Genomic DNA, 24,474 nt, shown 5'->3' with positions numbered 1-24,474 from the left:
GAGGTTTTAAGCTGATAATTATTTTGAGTAATTATCAAACTCGCATTAGGTTTTCAATCTCACCTTGCATCTCTGATGAATATACCATTCGTTGCGGTTGACGAATTGAACAAACAAACGATGAAACAAAATATCTTGTGAGCAAATGTTTAGAAGTTTTTCTTAGAAAGATAACAGTACTGCGCCCTCTGCCGGCAAGTGATTATTTTTGTTAAGCCCATAAGTTGGTACGTGATGTATGCAGGAGGACACAACGTCTTTCATCTCTAAGACGAACCCACAAACATGGAAAAGAAACAAGAATTAAACGAAACATCAGATTCTTTTAAGCAGAAGCTTTGTTTCATAGGCCTTGTATAGGAACATGAATGTTTGCTATTATAATAACATCAGGCAAATGAATTAAGTTTTGAGATGGTCACACCCCTGTCTCACAATAATGGAATAGTCCAAGGAGAAGCAAAGCACAGATTTTGTACTTCAATGGCAGTGGTGTACAATCATTGAACAAGTGGACACACTCTTATAAGATTGCTGTTTTATTATGTTAGTGCTGTTTACCCACGGAAGGAAGATGCCTCAACAAGTTTCTTGAACTCTCCCGTTTCATTTCTTGTTGAGAAACTGTCTCAGTCATACTTCTGCTTCAGTCTTCAAGATGCGCAACGCTGATGAAAACTTATTCAAGACTGTCAGATTTGGCAATCCGGAAAATCTTGAGAAATTACTGAACGGCAACAAGAAGGGTCACCAAAACACTGTCAACACAAACAGCAAGAGTCCGAAAGACGGGGCGACTCCGTTGATCCAGTGCATTCAGGGAGCTGGTCGAGTGGGTAACAACGCGTGGAACACCCGTACCACAAACCATCTCGAGTGCGGTCGTTTGTTGCTCAGGCACGGCGCTAATCCGGACTCTAGGGATAAGTTAGGCAGGACTGCTCTGCACTGGGCTGTTTTCTACAAACGAGAGGATTTTGTGGAGACAATTCTCGACCATAAAGCTGATCCAAGTCTCGGGGATCAAAAGGGACAGAATGTGCTACACTTTGCTGTTCGTGTGAATGCAGACACTTGTTTTAAGTTGCTGTGTGCTCGAGTGGAAAAACAGGTATTAATTTTGGATCTTTCATCATAACCTGTCACTGTGTCAGTCCTTGTCAGTCCAGTGACAAATGTACACAAGTGCATGCATGAAGTGTGCAGCAATTAGTGTGCAGAAATTAGTGTCACCATGGAGGTGGTTGACAAAGTGAATTGCTGACTAGATGTGAAAAGTGTATTAAAGAAAAGTTAAACTCATTTATTTTTTATTCGGAGAAAAACCAAAATATTTATAGTAATGCTTCAAACATGGAGCTATAAATCTCAAACCTCTGTATATATTCAAGTTTCTTTGTGGTGGAAGTTGATGAAGTAAAAACAAAATCTGATTTAATCATGATTGAATAGTCCTTTTAATACAACCATGAAGGTACTCCATGATAAAATAAAACCGTCCGAACATTTATTTTTCCATATTAAAAGATTTGAAATAGTACAACAATTAAATTCACTTACATTTGTGTGTGTACATTGCTTCACAATAATAGGTAAAACAACTGAAATCCTCTTCGTGGTGGAAATTAAAGTTTTACGAAATCTGAATTTGAATCAGGGATAACTTTCCATATGGCGCCACCACTTTTTCACTTACTTTTACAAAAAGGGATATATCAATCAGGTAAATTAGATACTATATTATTTTATTTCGAATGAAAAAGTGGTGGCGCCATACGATAACTTTTTCTTGAATCAGAAATAAATTCCATAAAGAAAACAAAGAAAACCATATTGGTTGTAGAAAAGGGTCTAAATTTGCCTTGCTCTTGGTAGCGCACCTTGATGACACCTATAAAATTAAACCTCATAAAAAATATTTCATATAAAATAGTACAACTATTCAGATCAATTTTGCTATTGCTCCACAAAAAGGTGCACAAAGATGGAAATTAAGGTTTAACAAATCTTATTTGAGTCATGAATAAATTCCAGCAAGAAAACCATTTTGGTTGCTTAAAAATGTAATTGATGCTTTTCACCATGGTAACGCACCAACAGTGTTGAGTATAATTGATTGGTGGCCGTTGTGACTACACCTACAGTGTCATTAACTGGTTTGAACATGTACAACTCTGTGCATACAATAGAAAAATTTGACTTGTTAGATTACATTGTCGCTGATCTGGAGGTCGCTTGAGTTGGGTGGTATTTTGTCTGGATGAAGAAAGGGAGAAATTTTAAAAGTCTTACTTTTTAAAACTTGGCTAGTCAGTCTCTGGACACTTCAGTTGGTTTAGACACTGAGTGAGCAGAGCAGCACCTGTGTTTCGGGGAGGGGAAAGCTACCATGTATACCAAAAACAGGTGTATTATTTTTTTCTTGGGAAATTTTATTGTGCAAAAGGGGGAGAAAATCTGTGACAAGTCGGACAAACTTGGTTTCCTTCCTTGTCTGACTTGAACTCTGTTTTTATCAATTGCTCGTGATGGGATGAACATTTTAAACAATTCACCTTCATTCAACTGTCATTTGTCAAAGTGTTTCCATTTGATACAAGAAAAAAAAAATTGTTCCAGGTACTTTAGTTTCTGCTATGATATGGTACAGTATTTAACCCTAGAATTATTGGGCCTGTCAAAATGACTTCTTGTCAGAAATAGTATTAGCTGCTGCAAATCAACCAAGGCGACCTTTTGTATAAACTAAAAAAATTGTTAATGGCCTGACGTTTCGACCCTATAGCAGAGCAGAGTCTTTCGTGAAGGTGTTTAAGGCACTCTGCAGGGTCCAAGCATCGGGGCCATAAACTATTGTGGTATTTTTCCAGCAAATAATGCTGACTATTGACTAATATATACAATAATGTTCTTTTCTTTTTGATTGTTGTTCTCCTTGAATAACTAACAACAGCCTCTATTAAAATTGATCCGCTTAATTTTCAGTGACCTTAATTAAAGCGCTTAAACTATTGATTATGCCATATCCTCAGTCCTCGTGCTGACATTCCAGTGTTTTAATTAACCACTTTAGGTGCTGGAGCAGTGCGATGCAGACGGTACCCCGTTACTCGTGTACGCTACGCAGCTCGGCCACACAGAAGCTGTTAGAATTCTGCTAGAATGTGGTGTAAGAACAAACTCCTCAAATAGGGAGGGACAGACGGCCGCACATATTGCTGTTTGGGGTCAACGAACTGACATCCTCAAACTTCTTCTTAGGTAAGTACTGAAATGAGGGAAAATAAACCTTTTGTTAAATGCTAACCGAGAAACCTGCTTTCTATGGTTCATGTTTTTAATTTTTTTCCCCTGTTTTTTTGAGTTGCAAAATTTGTCTTTTTACTTCCATGTTATAACATCTTTTTGAAAAAGCATTAAAAACAAAATATTTGTTTTGGATGAATGAAAAACAAGTCATGACAACATTGGAACTTGTTTCCATTTTAAAACTATTTTTATTTAAAAGTGGGTGAAAATTAAGTGGTAAACAAAGACAATGAAGAATAATGAATCGCTGTGACTACACACAGTAAATTGTTATCTGAAGGAAACCACAGAATACTTTCATGAGTTTGCAAATAAAGATTATTATTTGTCATGAAACACTGTATAAATTTACATACATTTTGTGTACTATAAGAAACAGAAAAAGAAACCATAAACATGCTATGGATTCTATGGAAAAACACACACAGTGTTTTCCATTGGGCTAAATTGTAAGCCTGTAATGTGTTGTCTTTTGTCACTAAGTTTTATCCACAAGTGTTATTTGAAAGTCATTTTAAGGATAAACAAAAAAGGGTGAACAATTTATGTACAACAAATATACATAGATGGAAATTTTGGACAGAAATTTACAAACAGTTTGCACACTGAAGGTTTTAAATTGTAAACATGTATGCAAGTGCCAAAATCTGTAGATTTTTTTTCTCTGTATTATTCTAAACATCAGGAGGATATTTTTTGCTCTCAGTCTCAGGGAAAACTAATTATGTTCATTGTTCTCAATTCTCACTTTGAAAAATGCCGTAACGAAACTATGGAAACAGATGTGTGTAATTGGTATACTCGGCGTCCACAGTGAGTTCAAGGCGCCTTGTCAACTGGAAGAATCAATGGCACAAGTGGCAATATAACTCCTCTAAAAATAGAAATTTTATTTCTGACTTACGTGCGTGCGTTTACACCTAGGTCCAATTTAAAAAAGAGCTTGTTAAAGCAGAAAAAAAAATTATAATAAACTTCTGCTAAGAAATGAGCAGGATACCAGTCACAAATTTCACTTGTGAGTTGGTAGTTTGGCTGGTAATCTTAACCTGGTAAGCAGAATCTGTTTATGCTTAGCAATTTTTTTTTGCTTAGGCAGCTCTATTGAAATTGGGCCCTGGTTCTGTTCTGCCTAACTTTGTCTTGATTTTTATCAGAGTATCCAGTCTCTTAAAACCCTAATGGCCCCATGGTTTTCCTTTTTGGTATTACACTACTTGCCCCAGGGGCTTTATTTTACAGTCGTTTCACAAATTAGAATCCACACAAGAAGAATAGTACAAAAGAATGACAGTGGTCTGGCTTGCTGAGGAATGGTATACAACAATATAGCCTACATTTTAAGGTTTTACATTTTACAGTTTTCTGCATGGTTTGGATGTGTTTTTAAGTGTAATTGGGAATTCTGTGCTTATGGTGCTACTTGAATAGGCTGGTCCCGGAGAGAGCACAATATAAATTTACTTAATTATTATGGGTTTGTTGCTGTGTAAAGTACATAATTCTTTGGGGTGTTAACATAGAGCTCCATGGTAAGAAGATTTGGCCCTGTTCTGTTTCAAGGACTATTTGACATAACTTATAGAAGAAAACAGTGCTAAGTGCAAAAGCTTGCTAAGCACAGAAAAATCTGGTTTAGCAGAAACAGGTTACCAGCAAAAATTCCATAAGTTTACATTGTTGCGACTGGTGTCCCACTCATTTGTTTTGCTTAGCAAAGCATTCTTTTAAAACTGCTTTATGAAATTGGGCCCAGTGCGAAGCGTCATGCCAAATGCAAGCACTGCTGGAACACTGTTGGTAATTACTCAAAACAATTGTTAGCATAAAAACTCAGTAACAAGCAATGGAGAGCTGTTGATAGTACAAAACATTGTGAGAAACGGCTCCCTCTGAAGTAACCTATAGTTGTTTGAGAAAGAGATAATTTCACTCAAATAATAAAAGCATCTGAAAGCACACAAATTTGTGCAGCAAGTGTGTTTTTATCTTTCTTTATTCTCTTGCAACTTCGATGACCAGTGGAGCCCAAATTTTAAAAGGTTTTTATCTTATACATATTATGTTGGGATTTACCAATTGAGAATACAGGTCTTTGACAATTATTACCAACCATGTCAAATGCCTTTTATTTAAAAAACACAAATTTGATTGTCTTGATGGCAGGAATGGAGCCAGTAGTCACCTGACTGATCACAGCAAGGTCACTGTCATCGCAGCAGCAAGCGCTTCACACAACCCAGAGATCCTCAGCTTGATTGTTGAAGAAGGAGATAAGATTAATCCAGAGATATTAGACATTTCTGACGATGATGGTGTCACTTCGTTGATGATTGCTGGCAGGAAAGGAAGCTATCAAATCATTGAAATGTTGATAGATCTTGGGGTGAGTGTGGCATTGATTTCATTTTTGTATGTTTATTTTACAGGTAAAAATATTACAATTACATTCCTGTAAGGAATGTGCCTTAGTGAGGTCAAGCATTCTCTAAAGAGCATTTGATTTTTATTTAAATTTTTGGATGGATTTGAAAAAAGGAGGTATGTTGAGTAAGGTGTGCATGACAATGAACGATTGTGAATCTCAGTTTTTTTGACAAATATCACCAAACATTTTTTGCACTGCAGGGATGTGATTCCTCCGTTTTAAAACGGTGTTCCGCCTTTAAAAAAAATGTTTTTTAGACCAAATTCTAAAAGAAATGGAGATATAACCAATTACTACCCAGATTGCAGAGTAGGGCTTTTAAAACTAAAGATAAATGTGAATAATTGGGCTTCATGCTCGCAAGTGTTCAAGCTCGCATGCTTTCGCACTTTGCCCGCAGAGTTAAGTTTTTTACTCAACAGCGTATCACATCCCTGACAATGGAAATGCCTTTGACAAATTGAGTGTAAAAACATGACAATTACATCACAAATTTTACATAAAATACAAAAGGCAGGATATATAAAAATACAAACAGCAGATTACACAATAGAGTAAATATTCTAAAGACTGGGAAAAGGTTAACATTTCTAAGGGTTTTTAGTGAGCATGCAATATTGTTATTTCTTTTCATAATTATGTTGCATCAAATTTCCGGGCCAGTCACCTTTGGTGATTTCTTTATTTGACGGTATACCCACATCAAGAGTTGTGAGCACACAGTACAGTAATTTTGTTTCATTATGTTGCAATTACGAATTGCCAGTTCAATCAACTCACTGATTTTGTTTGTGTGGCTGTAAACCACCATCAATCATAATTTGACTGAACAATGATAAATAAAGGCACTGCGACACGTTTGGTAATTGTCAAAGACCAGTATTCTCACTTGGTGTATCCCAACATACAATAACAAACCTGTACAAATTTGACTAATTTGGTCATCGAAGTTGCAAGAGAATAATGAAGGAAAACACACCCTGGTTGCACGAGTTTGTGTGCTTTCAGATGCATAATAAAAGACTTCAGCTGAATTTTTTATCATTTGAGTGAGAAATTACCTCTTTCTCAAAAATTACATTACTTCAGAGGGAGCCATTTCTCAAAATGTTTTATACTATCAACAGCTCTCCATTGCTTGTTACCAAGTAAGTTTTTTTGCTTACAATTGTTTTGAGTAATTACCAATAGTGTCCAGTGCCTTTAAAGGCAGTGGACACTATTGGTAATTACTCAAAATAATTATTTGCATAAAACCCTACTTGGTGACGAGCAATAGGGAGCTGTTGATAATATAAGAAACTGTGAGAAACGGCTCCCTCTGAAGTAATGTAGTTTTCGAGAAAGAAGTAATTTTCCACAAATTTGATTTCAAGACCTCAGATTTAGAATTTGAGGTATCGAAATCAAGCATCTGAAAGAACACAACTTTGTGTGACAAGTGTTTTTTTTTATTTCATTCATATCTTGCAACGTCGACGACCGATTGAGCTCAAATTTCCACCGGTTTGTTATTTTATGCATATGTTGAGATACACCAAGTGAGACGACTGGTCCTTGACAATTACCAATAGTGTCCAGTGCCTTTAAATTGTTTTTTTTCAACTGGCAACAGGCGTCCCTTGAAGCAACCGACAAGTCGGGTAAGACTGCAATGCACCACACCATTGAGCACCACCACAACGACTGTGTTAAGATGCTCATTGAAGCAGATCCATCACTCGCTGCTCTGACGGATTCTGAAGGACGCAACGCTTTACATCTGGCAACTATAGAGGGCGACATTGAATTGATCCAGCTGGTACTCCCGCATGTAGATATCAATGCGATGGATAATGAACAACACTCGGCTATTCATTGGGCAACAGGTAGATATACCGTTTATACTTAGCAGGCCAGCCGTTGATTTCACAAAGAGTTAGGACTCGTCTTATCTCGAGTTAGGACGATAGGATTAATCTTAAGGTCTGCTTGCTACAGTGCAGGGTTGGGACTCGTGCTAAGTCATAAGATTAATCCTAAGTTAGGAAGAGTTTTGTGAAATCGACGGTAGGAGTAAAGGCATGGTTGGCTTTTGTGTTAAGTTCACCTCTCACCAATGTGACCCTGCCGTCGATTTCACCAAACTCTTCCTAACTTAGGAATGATCTTAGGACGAGTTAAGTTCCGTATCCAAAGGCGTAGGATGCATTGAACTCATCCTAAGTTAGGACGAGTAAGCAACTCGTCCTGACTTGGGATTAATCTTAGTGTTTACATGCTACAGTGCAGGGCTGGGACTCGTGCTAAGTCATAAGATTAATCCTTAGTTAGGAAGAGTTTGCTGAAATCGACGGCTGGTTCGATACCCGGCTAAGGCAATATGTGATGTTGGTTCTCTCTCATGACACAAGGGTTATTCTTCAGGTTGTCTAATTTTCCTCCTTTGGTACTAGTGGAACTGCCTTTTGGAAAATATAAAGTGAACTTTCCCCCTTAAAGATGAACACTCTCTACCTGATTTAGTGGGTCAGGGCGGAATGGATGGGAGGGGTGGGGGACTGGAGGATATAGCAAGACAGTTGCTTCACAACTTTTTTTTTAACCAACCATTTATCTTTCACCTGGAAGTTTTTCTTGAAATGGTCGGTCTAATTTTGTAATTTTTAATTCTGGTTCTCTATTTGTGTGTATGCCTGTACTTGTAATTATTCTTCTTATTTATACACAGGGAATACCAATTTCATTTTTTTTTATGTGTAGAGATTGCATTGTGAATTAGTCATGCGTCTCAGAGCTTTGGTACTGCGGGCGCAAAAGGCTCTCAACAATAGATTACCTTTTTTTTCTTTTCTCAACTGAGAAAATTGCTTCAGAGAAAAAAAATTACGTGAAGGCTACATTTATAAAGGTGTTAATAAAAAACAGTTTAGTACCTAATAGGTTTTACGCTTTAAGGAATACGGTAATTGAATATTGGATTTCTGCTTACATGCAGCTATTGGAAAATTATGATAATTTAGGGGTGGGGGGAATTCAAAAATCAATGGATATTTTAATATCTTCCTTTAAATAGAGATGTTGTGTAAGCACTAGCAGCGTAATAGGAATCTTAAAACAGTGTTTTTTTATGAGGTCAAGTAGTCCTTGAGTAGAATCTGACTTTTATTGAACTATTTTTTGATGGGTTTGAAAGAGAGGAACGTAGGTTGGTTAAGTAAGGTATGCACGAAAATGGAAGTTTGTGAAACTGTATTATTTTTTGAGTAAACATAGCCATTCAATCAGAGATATGGCAGATTTGCATTGCTTCTTGACAATGGAAATGTCTTTAACGGATTGAGGATTTTGTGATAGGAAGGTGTGGTGTTTGCTGTTAGCTGTACCCTTTTTGGCTAAATGGGTCAAGGTCAAATGCTGTTGGTAGCTTTAGGCCTTTTTTCGGTAGGGCATAGTGCAAGCCACCAGTAGCTTTTGGGGCTGAAGCGAACTGTATACTTAGTACTTTCTTGCCTTTGAATAAATTCCATATGGTGTTTTTTTTTCCGGCTGGTATTCAAAGTCACGACAGTTGCTGTTCTAGAGCAGATTTCTACCACTATACCACCGAGATTGCCCTATAGCTAGAGGCAGTTTGAATCATATAAGGCGAAGGTCGCAAGTTCAAAGCCCACCCTGAGTAACATTAAATGTTCCCATGGATTTTGTTTTTCACAGGACTTGATAAAGTACTTCGCTTTGCTTCTGCCGATTAATACTCGTGACTACATCCGTATGGACTGTAAAGGGGGTAGCCCTGTTTCAGCCCAAGGAGTAGGTGGCAATGGCCCCTGGAAAAATAGCTGATTGTAGCCCACACCAAGTGACCTTCAGACATTGTGTGTCTAGGGACTTTCATAAACAACATTTTTTTAAATAAAATTATTTTTTATCCCAATGCAAATTTAACATCCATTCTTGTTGACTGTCCCCACAGTTTGCGGTCTCTACAACTGTATCTCTCTCCTCATTGAGAGTGGTTGCACTCCAGCCACCCCGGACATCCACGGAGCCTACCCAATCCACTACGCCACCCAGATGTGTGGAGATCCAGCCATGGGTACTGCTGGCCTGAGATGCCTGCAGGCTCTACTCCGTAAAGGAGGCAGCTCTGTTAACTGTGTGGATAAAGGCGGCAAGACGCCGCTATTGTGGGCAGCTTCTGCTGGTAATATCAAAGCTTGTAGACTGCTGGTTGACCTAAAAGCTGATATAACACTCTCTGATGACAATGGTTTAACAGGTATTTTTCATTTTTGTATTCAATAATTTTGGGTTGAACAAAGAAACATTGGTTAGAGCGGGATTTGAACCAAAGACCTCCGGACTTTGGTTGTAACAAATTACCTGTTGTGTTTTTTTTAAAGATTTCCAGATACAGTTTTCTTGAACTTCATTTCAGAGGGAAATAATTCACAGAAAAAAAATGGTTCCGGTATGAACCAGACTAAAATTAAACATTTATATTTTTGTATCCTTACCAATCCTGGGCCCAATTTCATAGAGCTGCTAAGCACAAAAATTTGCTTAGCATGAAGTTTCTTCTTTGAAAAAAACAGGATTACCAACCAAATTTCCACATGATTTTCAGGATAAGCAAACAACAGCTCAATACAAGCAATATGCAACAAATGGAAATTTGGTTGATAATCCTGTTTTTATCAAGGAATAAATTTCATGCTAAGCAAATTTTCGTGCTTAGCAGCTCGATGAAATTGGGCCCTGTACAGTTCCTTTTAGACTTCACACTGATTTTAAAGGTACAGTAATGTTTTGGCTGTACTCACTTTCACTACTGATAAGTGTCTTATTTTGGTGGGGTGTCCCAAATCTTCAAGGCTTGAATGCAGTGTGTGTTCTTATTTTATATGATTTTTGGGGTTGAACAAAGAATTGACTCGAGTGGGATTCAAACCAACGACCTCCGGATTAACATGCCGGCGCTCTACCAACTGAGCTATCTAGCCCTATGTTGGCAGTGTCACTATTTTGTCAATATCTTTGATCGGGGTGCCAGTCAGAAGCCATACAAACGTTATATGCTGATATTCTTCTTTCTTCTACTACCAGCTCTACACTGTGCTGTATGTCGCAATCACCCGTCCTGTTTAGAGGCATTACTTAGGGACTGTCGCTGCGAACCGAACCCAGCAGACAAAGGGGGTTGCACACCGCTGTTCTACGCTATCACCATGGATCACGGTGAGTGCGCCCTCACACTGCTGAAATATGGAGCATCGCCGAGCTGGAAAGATCAAGATGGGAAGAGGTAAGTTTTTAAGTGATCTTTTAAGCTTTGCATGGTGTTAATAATAGGAATACAATGTATATAAAGGTAAACTTGCGGGTACAACCTTGTGTAAATCTCTTTTGAGGGAGTGTTGGCTCTGAAAAGAGCTGGTTTGGTCTTGAAGTTTCAAACAGTATACTCTGCTCGTCTTCAGGAGAAGACCTCAAGGTCAGTTTTTGTCTGAAGTTCTCACTCTAGAATAGTTGAATGAATAAAAATACTTTCATGCAAATGTCCATGGTATGGGATTGGTAACTGTAAAAACAAACAATACGCATTCAGCATTTATGTGTGCAGTCATGTTCCCTGTGTGGAATATTGATTAGGAATTGTAATTCTCATCATACCAAAAAAGCGCTTAAAGGCAAAGTGTGTTTGGTAATCATTCTTAAAACTAATGGCAATAAAAACTCATTGGTTTAAAGTCTACAGCAGCTTTCTCAGATTATTGTTTCCAATTACGGATTATTCTTCCTTTGTGGACATAACCACTTCGTATTTTCGGCAATCTCAAAAACACGCCCACGTTTTGAAATGTTAATTTTATTGTGCATATCTACATTTATACAGGATTTAAAAAAATATTATTCAACTTCTATGGTGTCTATGATCTGTTGAAATCAAGGACTTTTATGCAGGTGCACGATCACAAAATAATAATAGTAATAAACGTTATTTTCTCCCGAAGACCAATTGAGCCAAAATTTCCACAGATTTGTTATTTTATATATAAGTTCTGAATTTCTCATCAGTCCGGCATTCTGTGCTGCATCTAGAGGTTCAGTACCGATCCTGAAGTTACTACATAATTATGGTGGCTCACTTCAGCTTAGCACTATCAGCAAAGATACTCCACTAACTCAAGCTGCTAAAGCTCAACATATAGGTAAATCACTTGTAAATATTAACAGTTAATAGCGTAAATGGTCACTCCAGATGAGTAAAGTGTGGTTCAAGTATTTTTACTGCACAAATTGCAAAAGCAAAGCGATTTCCCTTGCAGCACAAGATGAAAACATCTAGTTAGGTATTATTTGCATCACAAATTGTGTTTCGTAATCGCCTTCGCTTGAAGTATTAACTGTGCTTTAGTGACATCATTATAGTATAATCTTAAAGTTGCTGATTGAAGATTTTTTTCATGAGCATTTTGTATGCAAATATATTTTCAAAATGATTAATTTCAAAAATGTATGACCTATTAAAAGACTATGTGATTAATGTGGTGGTTTGTATTTTAGTTTATCTATAAAATTATTAACATTTATATTTAATTTATTGTTATTTATTTCGTCTTCTCTTTTTGTTTAATTTTGAATTGCTTTCTTTGTTCATTTCAAGTGCAATATCGTTAAACCCATTGTTTAAACATACTTTCTAGTAGCAGATATTGTCGGCAGCGAGTCTCTGGATCATAACATGTTATTTGTTTTTGCCTCTGGCGGAGTTGGTTGTTATGCCTTAATAACAAAGCTATAACAATTGTAAAATTTGTCTGAAAACTAAGGAATTTAAAATCAAGGAAATATTTTAATGGTTTTTTTTTTTTCATTTTTAATTGTTTTCAACAATTTTTGTACTTAGTACGGTCACTTACAATTACCCAAAATGCTAAATACAGAGCTTAAGAACTAAGCATGAATATAAAAGCATTTTCAAACTGTATATGAATTTGAAAAAGCAGACTTTTTTCTGTCTTTCACTGATTTTACTTAATGAATAACAAAATGTTTCCCTTGCATGTGAGTTTCATTTTGTTCCATTTATCGTTCTTTCTTTTTCTGTTTTGCCCAACACAGAAGCTGTGTCTTTCTTATTGAAGCATGGTTGCAGTGCGAATACCAGAGATGGCAGTGGACTGGTATCAATGCATCACGCTGCAACCAATAACAGCGTTTTGCTCTGTAGACTTCTTCATCAGCATGAGCCAAATATTAACTCTGTCTATGTGACTAAACAGGTACGTTGGGTCCTTGGGACCATCCTGCATTTTAGTTTGAGGTGTGTCGAGTTTATCTGAAGTGGTAGATATTATAAGCTTGAATCATCAGTAATGCATGAACCTTTGTGTTCAATTACTTAATTGCTGTTTGCCAATTTTGTTTTAATGTTTTGTGAATTTGTTCTTTTCAATGTAGAAATCAAAAAAGGATTTTGAAAATACATACTAGTGACAAGCACTGTACATATATATTTGTGATGCTTTCAACTCCTTTGTACGTGTCAATTGTCTTTTCCAAGGAATGAACTTGATTATCTGTTTGTACTTATAAGATGACCAATTCTCCATCATAACCCCATTGTTCTTTTTAGGGGAAACCACGTACACCCCTTGACTGTGCTGAGGAGTCAAACAGCAGGGAGTGTGTCGCATACCTACTCTCCCTGGGAGCTAAACATGGCTCCGAAATCCCTGAGGAAATCTGGCAAAGTGAGGAGAAAGAAAAAGATAAAGAAGAAGATGGAAAAGATGCTTCGGGAGAGGAAATTGCACTTCATAATTTGAACGAAGATGAGAAACACAAGAAGATGGATGAAGAACAAAACTTTGATGATGATAAGGAGCAAGATCGGGAACGAGACGAAACACAAGATCCTTCCATCAAAGCAGAGGTGGAAGATGAGGCCAAATGTAAAGAGGGCTCGTCCGACCAGGACTTGAAGATGGATGAGGACAGGGTAGCTAGGAAGAAACCTCAAAGCAAGTGCAAAAGCAGCAATAATAAAACAAATGCTGAAGAATTGGAGACAAAACTAGCCAATTGGAATACATATTTACAAGGTTGGTGGTTTATTTCAGTAGACACTTTTGTCAAAAGAATTGAACCTCTAGAATATTTCAAGTTCACTAACAGGGGTACAATCACTAGAGTTTGGAAGTGTGGGCCTACTTAAACATATCTTGTAAAAGTTCTCTAAAAAAAGCATGAACTTGTAAGAACCTCACATACTCACATCCTCACGTACAGAAAACAAACAAAAAGTTCACAGATTTACAAATAATTTACAGGGTTTACAGAAGGTAATGGTGAAAGACTTTTCTTGAAATATTGTTGCATGAAATGCTTTACTTTTTGAGAAAACATTAAAACAATATCAATTCTCGATAGCGAGAATTACGGATTTATAGTAAACACATGTCATGACACGGCGAAACGCGCGGAAACAAGGGTGGGTTTTCCCGTTATTTTCTCCCGACTCCGATGACCGATTGAGCCTAAATTTTCAAAGGTTTGTTATTTTATATAAATAAGTTGTGATACACGAAGTGTGGGACTTGGACGATACTGCTTACCGAAAGCGTATAATGGCTTTAATAGCTGTTTAAAATGTGCTTATATTTAGCTGCAATGAAATTCCTTAAAACGTATGTCTTATTTTACAGAATTCCTTGTGTCTTAGAAATTGGTCCCAGATTTTGAAAGCCTAAAAGATTGTTCATGGTTGCATCAGATTTTTTTCTCCTCCTTCTTCCATTTAAGATAATGTGGAATTCTTGGATGTTGTCATCAACTCTCAAGCCCAAGAGCTGTCAGAGGCAAGGCAAAAAGCCAGGAGCCAGAAGAAAGAACTTGTTGGCCGTTTAGAGGAACTTAAGACGGAGCTGGAGAGAAGCTGCAAAAGGCTCTATAAAGACGTAGAACAAAATGTAAGCTGAAATCATCTCCTTTTCATATTAATATCAAAGTCTTATATAGCGCACGTATCTACCAAACAAGGTACTCAAGGCGCTGAGTATATACAAACTTTCAGAAAGATAGGTAATTGCAGTTATGAATTCTGATACCCAATTATTTTAGCTTCTTGTTAGGGTTTACAAGGTGCTACGGGGATACAGCAGCTACAGCCAGGAACACCGCGGTGAACCCTTCTCTTTTAGATAAGGGCACCGGGTTCTTTTACATGCATTACACAATGCTCGGTCCGTTAACAGCGCCAGCCACCAACCCGGTCATTACCACGCAGTGAAGACCGGGTACTCGCACTGTTATTCCCTAACTAATTCTACGATTTGTTGTCTTTGTATGTTCTTTGTTGCATATTGAAGAAACACAAAAATTAAGTTGAACACTTTTTGTATTTTGGTTTTTAGGAGAGCAAGAGAGAAAACACCCAGACAGATATTGCTGTAGTCAGGAGACTGCATGACATCGAAGAAAGATTTCAGGTATAACTCAACTCTACTCCTAAGGGTTGTTGTTTGTTACCAAACCGAATACTCTCACATCAATCAGCATGACTTGAAAGAACCATCGTTAGATAAACAACTGTGGTGCGCCTTAAACTCACAAAAGCAATTCCGTCCAAGCCCCTTGTGATGGTGATGGTGATGGTATACATTTTGTTACTGTTATAATTAAAATTATTGGCAATAAAAGCCATTGAAACCCTATAGCAGCATTTTGAGAAACATTTCACTGTGAAGCAATGTGGTTATTTAAAAAATGTATAAGTTTTTATGCCCCAAACTTTGAATCTGATAATCAAATTGTGTATTCTTCCTGCTTGAACATATTCGCTCCAGATTGAAAAAAAAACCACATTGCAACTAACAGATCGCAGGCTGGGAAATGGGTGAGGTTTGAGTTGGCGCTTAAAGGTGGTAGTAGGTTCTGCTTCTCGATAGCACACGGCAGCTTGTTTCACAATTAAGTCAGTAGCAAGAAATTCAGACTCTACTGTCTGTACTGCATGAGTGAATGTATTAATATAGTTAGACTTCTCTTCTTTGTGTGTGTAGAGAGCTAATGCATCAGCAGCAGCCAGCTTGGATGAGTTCCGTGCATCACACTTCAAGGTATCAGATAGTGTAGACAGAGAGGGTGAGAACCAGGCTAGTGGTGATGAATCAATACCTGATGGAGACAGGTCAGTAACAATAATAATATTAGAACAATCTTATATTCCGCGAAATATAACTGCAAGAAATCTTAATGCGATTTACAAACACTTAAAATTACAAGGAATGAGAGGCAAGTTGAACTAGATGGGTTTTGAGGTTTGGTTTGAAGTTGCCGAGGGTAGCAGCTGTTCTGAGTGAAGATGGTAGGACATTCCACAACTTGGGTGAGGTGATTGAAGCCTTGGAGCCATGTGACTTAGCCCTAGGTGTGGTGGTGGTCAGGAAGTTTGGGAGGAGCGGAGAGATCTAGGAAGGTCAGATGACACTAGCAGAGGACCTTAATAATGTAGCAACATATTCAGAAGTTGCCTCAGAATTTATTGGATTCCAAATGGACTAATTATTTTTTTAACAATGTATTGTACATTAAAGCCATTGGACCCTTTCGGTAAACAGTATTGTCCAAGGCCCACACTTTGTGTACCACAACTTCTATATCAAATAACAAACCTGTGAAAATTTAGGCTCAATCGGTCATTGGAGTCGGGAGAAAACAACGGAAAAACCCACCCTTGTTTCCGCGCGTTTCGCCGTGTCATGACATGTGTTAAATCCGTAGTTCTCGTTAACGAGAATTTATATTGTTTTGCTGTTTTCTCAAAAAGTAAAGCATTTCATGCAATAATATTTCAAGAGAAGTCTTTCACCATTGCCTTCTGTAAACCCTGTAAGTTATTTGTAAATCTGTGAACTTTTTTTCTTTTTTTTCTGAGCTGAAAGGGTCCAATGGCTTTAACCTTCCTACTGTCAGACCATTCACAAGCTTCCTTTAAATCGTTCTTTTTTGCAATACAGACCAATACAAACATTCCACAATACCTGCTCTAACAAAACTTCTGAATGCCAAAGACCGGCCTGGTTGGGCCTCGCACCTTGTTTGTATTTTCTAGTCTCAAGTTGAACGCTTTTAAATTTGCTGTGTATTGCTAAAGCCACTTGGCTCTTGTGTTTGTTGTATTTTTGTAATTGTCTATTTGTAATATTTTGCAATTTTTTTATCGTTAACTTTGAACATAAGCGATCTTGGCCTTCGGGCCATAGTGTTCAAAATTCAATTACTTGATAATAAATACAGTATAAATATATATATCATTCGCTGTGGTTTTGAGTTGTCGATGAGTTCGCTCAAATTGATTGGGAGTATTTATTTTAGTGTAAATAATGTTAAGATATCATTCACTTTTACATGTTTCTGTTCTTTGGATAAATTGCTCCATCTGCAGGCATATGAAGTGTTGTGTTGATTGCCAGATGGTCCAACCACACTGAAAGGCCAAACTCACTGGCCAAAGTATTTAACTCTGTGTCGGGTAAATGTGGAACGATGTTGATTTATACTTCAAATGTACCCTCCAGGTTTGATTTGAGCCAGCAAAGTAACGAAGCATGGATGGAGAAGAAGAACAAAGACCATTTTCAGAAGACAAGAATACAACAAGCGTCATCGAGCGTGAAGCTTATGAATTCACCAAAGATGGGCAAGTGTAAGTCAATATTACACTCAGTCGATGTTCCCATGACTTTAAGTTTTTCCAAATGGAAGTTGCCATGCCCTTTCAATATGTTTAAAGATGAAATTCCAGGCCTGTCAGGCTCCAATACACCAAGATTTGCTAACAGGATTCATGGTTGTAGAGTTTTAGTCTTGAGAATGTTGCTTTAACAGATGTTAGTTTTGAATCAGGGGTAAAGAGTACAATTTGTTTTTACCTTTAAAACGATGTGTGTAAATAATTAAAAAGTTGCTTTACAGAAAAACCAGCCATAGTTAAAAAATGAAAAAATAATGCTCTCAATTACAACCAACAGATACTATACACTAACTTAAAGACTGCCTTAACAGCGACTGCTTTTGTTTACTTCCAGCTGGTCACAGGAGTAAAAGACAGCCCAAACCAATGAGGCGTAGCCACTCAATTCCTGATCACCGAACCGTTAAGTCACCTTATAATGCTAAAGTTATCCTCCCTCTAAGGTAAGTTTAGATGTGAGAAATAGTTCAGTCGACCATGGTTCGGTGCAGCCGTGGTGTGTAGCTTTATCTACTGCTGCAATCATCAATCTTCAGTTATATAATTGCAACTGGAAAGAGGAAAGTAAATTGTAGCATTTTAATGACTTTAATTTAAATGCTTTTTACTAAATGTTGTTGTCATTGTCAAGTGTTTTACTGGTATGTTAACGGTTCTTTTTTTTCTTCCTCCTTCTTAGGAATCATTTAATGTTTTATGTTCTTTCATGTTTTTTTTTTTTTTTTTTTACTGGTTCATGGAATTCCTGTTTATGCCTAACATTGTTTCATACATTTCGGTCTGTTCATTGGCTGCCTGTTTTACTTCATTTAATATATAAAGCGTCTTGAGTGTTGTTTTTTAGGCAGATTTTGGCGCTATATAAATGCTTGTTGTTATTATTATTTATTATTATGGTTAACTAGTAATTCTGCATGAGCTTTTGTAGCAACAGCAATGAAATTAGATGCAATGAAGACAAATCTAAAAATTGCATTTGACGATGATGACGCGTAGTTGTTGCTACAAAAGCTTAAATGCAGATATTTATTTATTACTTTAGTCATTAAAGTGCTATACATTTTACATTCCTCTTTTCAATTACTTGACTAACCAGGCTACCCACCAAAAACAAAAATCATTTTAAGGGTATCAAACACAGTTGCATTTTTCACCAATTTATTGTGAGTTTAGAGACCTGCTCTTTTTGTCCATTTTATAAGAGCTCTGTTGAATTTTTTTTTTTTAGAGAATAACAAGATCTGAATTTGACTTCGGAGCCCCTCTGTAAGACCGAGTCGGAAAATGTGGTTTATTTTGTGTGTGTGTGTATTTGATGCATGCTTTTTCCCATTATTGTTATTTTCTTTTTCTTAACTGTACTTTTGTATACATACAGTGTGTATGTAATTTTATGTTTTACCCGTTTATTGTTAATTTCTATTTTGTAAATTTGAATGTTGTCAGCCTTTTGGTTGATTTTTTTATTCAAATGAATAAACCGTTAATAACAAAAATAAATCGGTATACAAGTTACAGCTTCTGAGTGACTTTTCTTTGCAGAGAGTCAGAGCCTCGACGCAGACGGAGCAACGAGAGCCAACTCAGTGGTCATGAGGAAGCTCAACTCCGTAGGAGGATGGGAGAATTAAACAGAGCTGCAATGTACCCCAGCGCAAGCCAGATGAAGATCAGAGAATATGAGGGCATGTATGACTTGAAAGGTAAGACTTAATGGAGAGGTTTTACTTCACATAAAAATCTGTATTCACATCAGAGAACTATTGTCGTTTTAACATGTACCCTGTTGATTATTTTAGCTATATAAAATAATATCTCTGAATTCTGTTGAGTTCCAAAGTGTATCGAATGAATAATAAGAGAGATCTTCTCTGAGTGCTTGTTAAAGGAACACGTTGCCTTTGATCAGACGAGTTGGTCTTTGAAAAGCGTAGAAAAGATGGGTTGAAAGATGTTTTAAAAGTAGAATACAATGATCCAAACACATATTTGACTCGAAATTGCGTGGTTTTCCTTTTACTTTGCGAACTAACACGGTCGGCCATTTATGGGATTAAAAAATTTGACTCCCATAAATGGCCGACCGTGTTTGTCGACGAGGTAAAAGGAAAACCATGCAATTTCGAGTGATACTTGTGTGGATCATTATATTATACTTTTAAAATATCTTTCTAATCACATGCATTTTATAACAAATGGTTACAAACGCTTTTCAAAGATCAACTTGACCGATCCAAGGCAACGTGTTCCTTTAAATTCATTTTGATTCTGGTCTTGTAAAATAAAATCCGTCAAAAAGTTAATTTTTGTTCACTCCCTGCAGTCTTGTGGATTTTACCTACAAAATTGAGCCATGACTAAGTCAGCATGTTTCAGACTTGTAGATTTGCTTGAAAAGCCATTTGTCAAATTAATTTATTTTTCTCTTTCCCAGGTTTGTCCACTTTCCTGTCCATATACAATTGACTATGATATAGTTTATTGACTCGCCACACCAAAAGCAGAGACTGACGAAATGACCTCATTCACTAGAGTAAATTAACAGAAATGTCAAAAAGCTCAAAGTAATGTACCATGTTTATGGAACCATTCCCTAGGTGTTCAGTTCCCAAGTGTCAATGCCTCTGCATGTTTATATGACCTCTGGTTAAACATCAGCACACCTCTTGAAAAATTTGCTAACTTACTGGGAAGATGTGAGTTGCTGAATAAGAACATGACGTAATTACCAGGCCCCTAGATTTTTGCATTGAATTATAGGCATTGGAGATGATTGACTCACTAACCTTTGCCATCTTTATGATTTTCTTTGCAGATTTGACATTTCTTCCTGTCTCTAGTTTTATATTTAAGCATGAATTATATTATTCCTTTTCCATATTTTTTCAGTTGTGATATCAAGTTTGAATCTTATTCAATAATGATACCAAGTATGATTCTCTTTTTCTTTCAGCTAAAAACTGTAATTAATTGATTTTTTTATTACAGAAAAACTTTCGGAATAAACTAGTTTCTAAATTTTCTTTATTGATTTCAAAGCTCACTCGCAAGTTAATACCAGTCAAGCTGGATACCGGTTGAAGTAACATGTACCTTAAAATAATTTTCTCTTCAAAATGTGTTCATATTATATTTATTGCCTGGTGTCGATTTCACTAAGATTCATCTTACAAATGATGATTTTTCTGCCATAGTGCTTTGTCATCAAAATGCTTTCTATTGAAATATTAATGCCTGAATGTTTTTCTTATGCTTTGCTTTACTGGACATCAGGAGCCGGGGCCAAGCGATAGAAAGGGGTAACAGAAACAGGAATGTGATTGTAGAAACTGCAGTGACATATTTGTGGTTTGCTTAATTTGTATCCATGTGTAATTATAATCCCTAGGACTATATATTGTGCATGGGTCAGAATTGTAGTATAGGCCTGTGTAATGTTTGTAATTTTTGTATGTTATTTTTAAAGCATTATGTCAGCCATTGGAATGGCTGATTGTGAAATAATTGTTGTGTTATTGAATACCAAATAATGGACAAAGTCGTTGCATGACAAAATATACAAGGAAGTCCATAATGTGTACTGGGAGTAAAGTATTTCAAGATGTGCCGCACGTGTGAGGTTTCATTTACTGGAAAGGTGGAGCTCGCTTACCTAATGTACTAACAAATTATAGTATGCTGTTTCAATGAAAATTTCTTCAGTCTGCACATAGTCACTTTTTATAATAGTATGCACACAACTTAAGTTATCTGCATGTTTGATACTTTTATTTTCATAACTTTGCATCTAGATATGATAGGCCTAGTATATGACCATTTTTTGCAAGGAATCTACAGTACTATTTTGATGTGATTTGAACTGAATAATGTTGTTCAACCTTGCAAGAATAGTTTCAAATACATGATATGTGTGATTGACATTTACAATCTCTTCTTCTTTGTTTATGCTACAGAACCCTGTACCCCAAGGTGGGATGGTGGAGGTCGACCACGATGCACTCTTCACTTCTTAACACCAGAGGAGTTCAGAAAACGGGTTTCATATCAAAAACAGCCATCATCATGGCTCTGAGATGACGTCTTACAGTTATTAACTCCAGTGTCCGTTTTTTTGTCTTCGTTTTGATCCTAAAGTGCCCAGTTTTTTTATAGTTTTTTTGAATTTCTGTATGATAAAAATAAATAAGTCTTTGTCACCGAACAATATTTTGCTGATTTGTGTTGTCTTTTTACATCCCAATGTCAATAGTATTTCTTGAGTGATACTGCCCTCTTGTGATAAACATGTATTGTGGGTTGTACATGTGGGATCGATGACACTTTTTGAGGACATAAAAAATATCACACATGTTTGATAATGGGGGTACAATAAGTTAAGAGGTTATTTGCCAAAGCTAGTTTAAATATAATATGCAAGAATATGGTGTAATATTCGTTCTAGTTTGTATTATATTCACCACGTAAAGTGGCTCATAAAGTGGTTCAGTCTTTAGGATATTTTTATTGTGATTTTTCACTGACATTTATTTTTGACAATCATTGTATCCAGTATTTGTTATGCAGTACTGTTTATGAGCTCTGTGATATATATAATTATAGCATAAAATGAAATATGTACAGTAAACAAGTTAATTTATACTAACAGTAGAATAATTCAGTATTTATTTTTGTATCAATTCATTCTGTGTATTTCTTCGAGTTTAAAGTGTGCCTTAATTACAAGAAGCGTTGCTTATCGTGGCGAGTTGTGGCTGAGCAGCTAAAAGCAACCGTCTGTTCGAGTCCCATCATGGCACTTGTGTCCGTGAGCAAGATACTTTAGAAAATTGCTTTGTCCATTGGATGCGACATAAAGATGTCGGTCTTCTGTACAAAAATAGCTGTAACAAAAACCAACACTTATCGTGGATGAGTAAGGGTTGACATGTGTTTCTGGTTCCCATAGCAACCCGTTTACAGGTTTTCTCAGACTTGCGAAAAATAGAAATGTTCACAGATTTGCGCATAAAGATGGTATAAAAACTTTTCTTTGAAAGAACTTGCTGAATATGCCATAAATTCGTAGATGTGGACAAAATTTGTTTGTCCAAAACCTGATGGGCGAAATCAGTGAACTTCTAATGTTTCATTACTTTCTTGTGACTCTGATCAAATTTAGCATCAAGTTTTACAGGTTTGTTTTCTAATTTCATGTATAAGTTGGGTCACAAAAATTGTTTATACTGGTCATTTACATTAAAGGCAGTGGACACTATTGGTAATTACTCAAAATAATTATTAGCATAAAACCTTTCTTGGTGATGAGTAATGGAGAGAGGTTGATGGTATAAAACATTGTGAGAAACGGCTCCCTCTGAAGTGACATAGTTTTTGAGAAAGAAGTAATTTTCCACGAATTTGATTTCGAGACCTCAGATTTAGAACTTGAAGTCTCGAAATCAATCATCTAAACGCACACAACTTCGTGTGACAAGGGTGTTTTTTCTTTCACTATTATCTTGCAAGTTCGATGACCGATTGAGCTCAAATTTCCCCAGGTTTGTTATTTTATGCATATGTTGAGATACACCAACTGTGAAGGCTAGTCTTTGATAATAACCAATAGTGTCCACTGCCTTTAAACCAATGTTGTGTTAGTCTTGAAGTCAAGACAGTAATTGTTAAGCGCGGTGTAGTTTACAGGGATGGTACACACACCCTCGATCCCAGTATGTGTGTGGGAGTCAGTCGCAATTAAGTTTATGTGCTCTCTCTAAGTTTCAAAATTCAACACTTTCATTATTGTTCTTGATATTTGGAAAGCTGATGTTACATTAACGCATAATACAGGCGTAGTATCTGAATCTTGCAAAAATTAATTCAAATTTATTTTAAAGGGATCAATTTTTGAGTGAACTACTGAAGGAAAACAGGACAAACAATGTGCGTTGAACCAGACGAAGCTGCGCTTACTTTATTTCATACTAATTGCCACTAAATTGAACAAAATCTTGAGATAACATTTTATGTACAAAAAAGTAAACGTAAACACCCCTTTGTGACATAATGGTAAACTTGCTAAAATGTAAAACAATATACATTGCAATTTTGGTTATATATACAGAAACATTTTACAATTTTTGCATAAAGCAACATCATCGTTAATCATAACTTGAATTGATGTGAGAAGGAAACAAAACCACAAAATATTGTGATTATAAACTGCAAGATAATCAAATCAGGTGTTAATATAAATGTTAATCAATACATGAAATGCTAATTTTTAAAAAGCTACCTCTCACATACAAACAATCCATTGCTTTTTATTCCTCAGTTACAAATGCCATTTTTTAAACATAGATTCTGAAATTATACTCAATTAATAGATGTGAATAAAAGTCCTTTTACAAAATCTAATAACAAAGACCTTTTTTGCAAGTATCTTTTTTTTGGTGAAGCTAGAATATGAATTTGTACCCTTTCTTCCAACTGTTGATTCAGAAAAAGCACGTAGTGATTTGAAGAAGTCCAATAATGAGAAACAGGTTTTGACATTAATTGTGTATACTAGAAAGTTAGCCATCTTGAAGTTGGAATTTATTAAATGGATCATACATCTGTAACCTCATCCTGAAAAGTGGTCTTAGGTTACAAGTATATTTTTTCGCTTTCTGAAATATGTGTCGTATTTCATTGTGTTTTTTGATATTTTACATGTACTTGTTTGTATTTGTTACCGTGCTTTTCTCTAGCCATGGTGACCCTTTGTTAATCTGTGGCTATTTAACTCCCGAGTCCTGCCAAAACAATGCCACTGGCATACTGCTCCAGTTCATTTTCTCTGCAAGACTATTTGGGGGTGGAATGCACAGCTTTTTTATCAAACATAGCTGTAGGGTAAAAACAAGAGTAATGTCAATTCGACTGTTGTAAACCGAGTTGAGTTGGCGCACTAGACAGACCAGACCATAGATCAATATTTGAAAAAAACCCACATAACATTGCAAAGTTTAAA

The 24,474-nt window shown here is 36.4% G+C and overlaps 1 protein-coding gene across 1 annotated transcript; it reads left to right on the top strand.

The window, feature by feature from the left end:
* Window positions 1–556: 556 nt before the first annotated feature.
* LOC139939182 (uncharacterized) lies at window positions 557–24,446 on the top strand. The gene is made up of 16 exons (XM_071935000.1): window positions 557–1,111; window positions 3,074–3,261; window positions 5,476–5,695; window positions 7,353–7,605; window positions 9,693–9,998; window positions 10,826–11,024; window positions 11,798–11,931; window positions 12,845–13,005; window positions 13,359–13,827; window positions 14,528–14,694; window positions 15,139–15,213; window positions 15,787–15,914; window positions 17,305–17,432; window positions 17,815–17,923; window positions 19,023–19,183; window positions 21,434–24,446. Exons 1-16 carry the CDS (start codon window positions 659–661, stop codon window positions 21,550–21,552), a joined length of 3,270 nt encoding a protein of 1,089 aa, XP_071791101.1. The 5' UTR covers window positions 557–658; the 3' UTR covers window positions 21,553–24,446.
* Window positions 24,447–24,474: the final 28 nt, after the last annotated feature.

Source organism: Asterias amurensis, chromosome 1 (assembly GCF_032118995.1).
Source record: "Asterias amurensis chromosome 1, ASM3211899v1".
NCBI classification, from domain to species: Eukaryota; Metazoa; Echinodermata; class Asteroidea; order Forcipulatida; family Asteriidae; genus Asterias; species Asterias amurensis.
The sequence above is the reverse complement of the archived record's forward strand: the minus strand, read 5'-3'. Positions and strand labels throughout refer to the sequence as shown.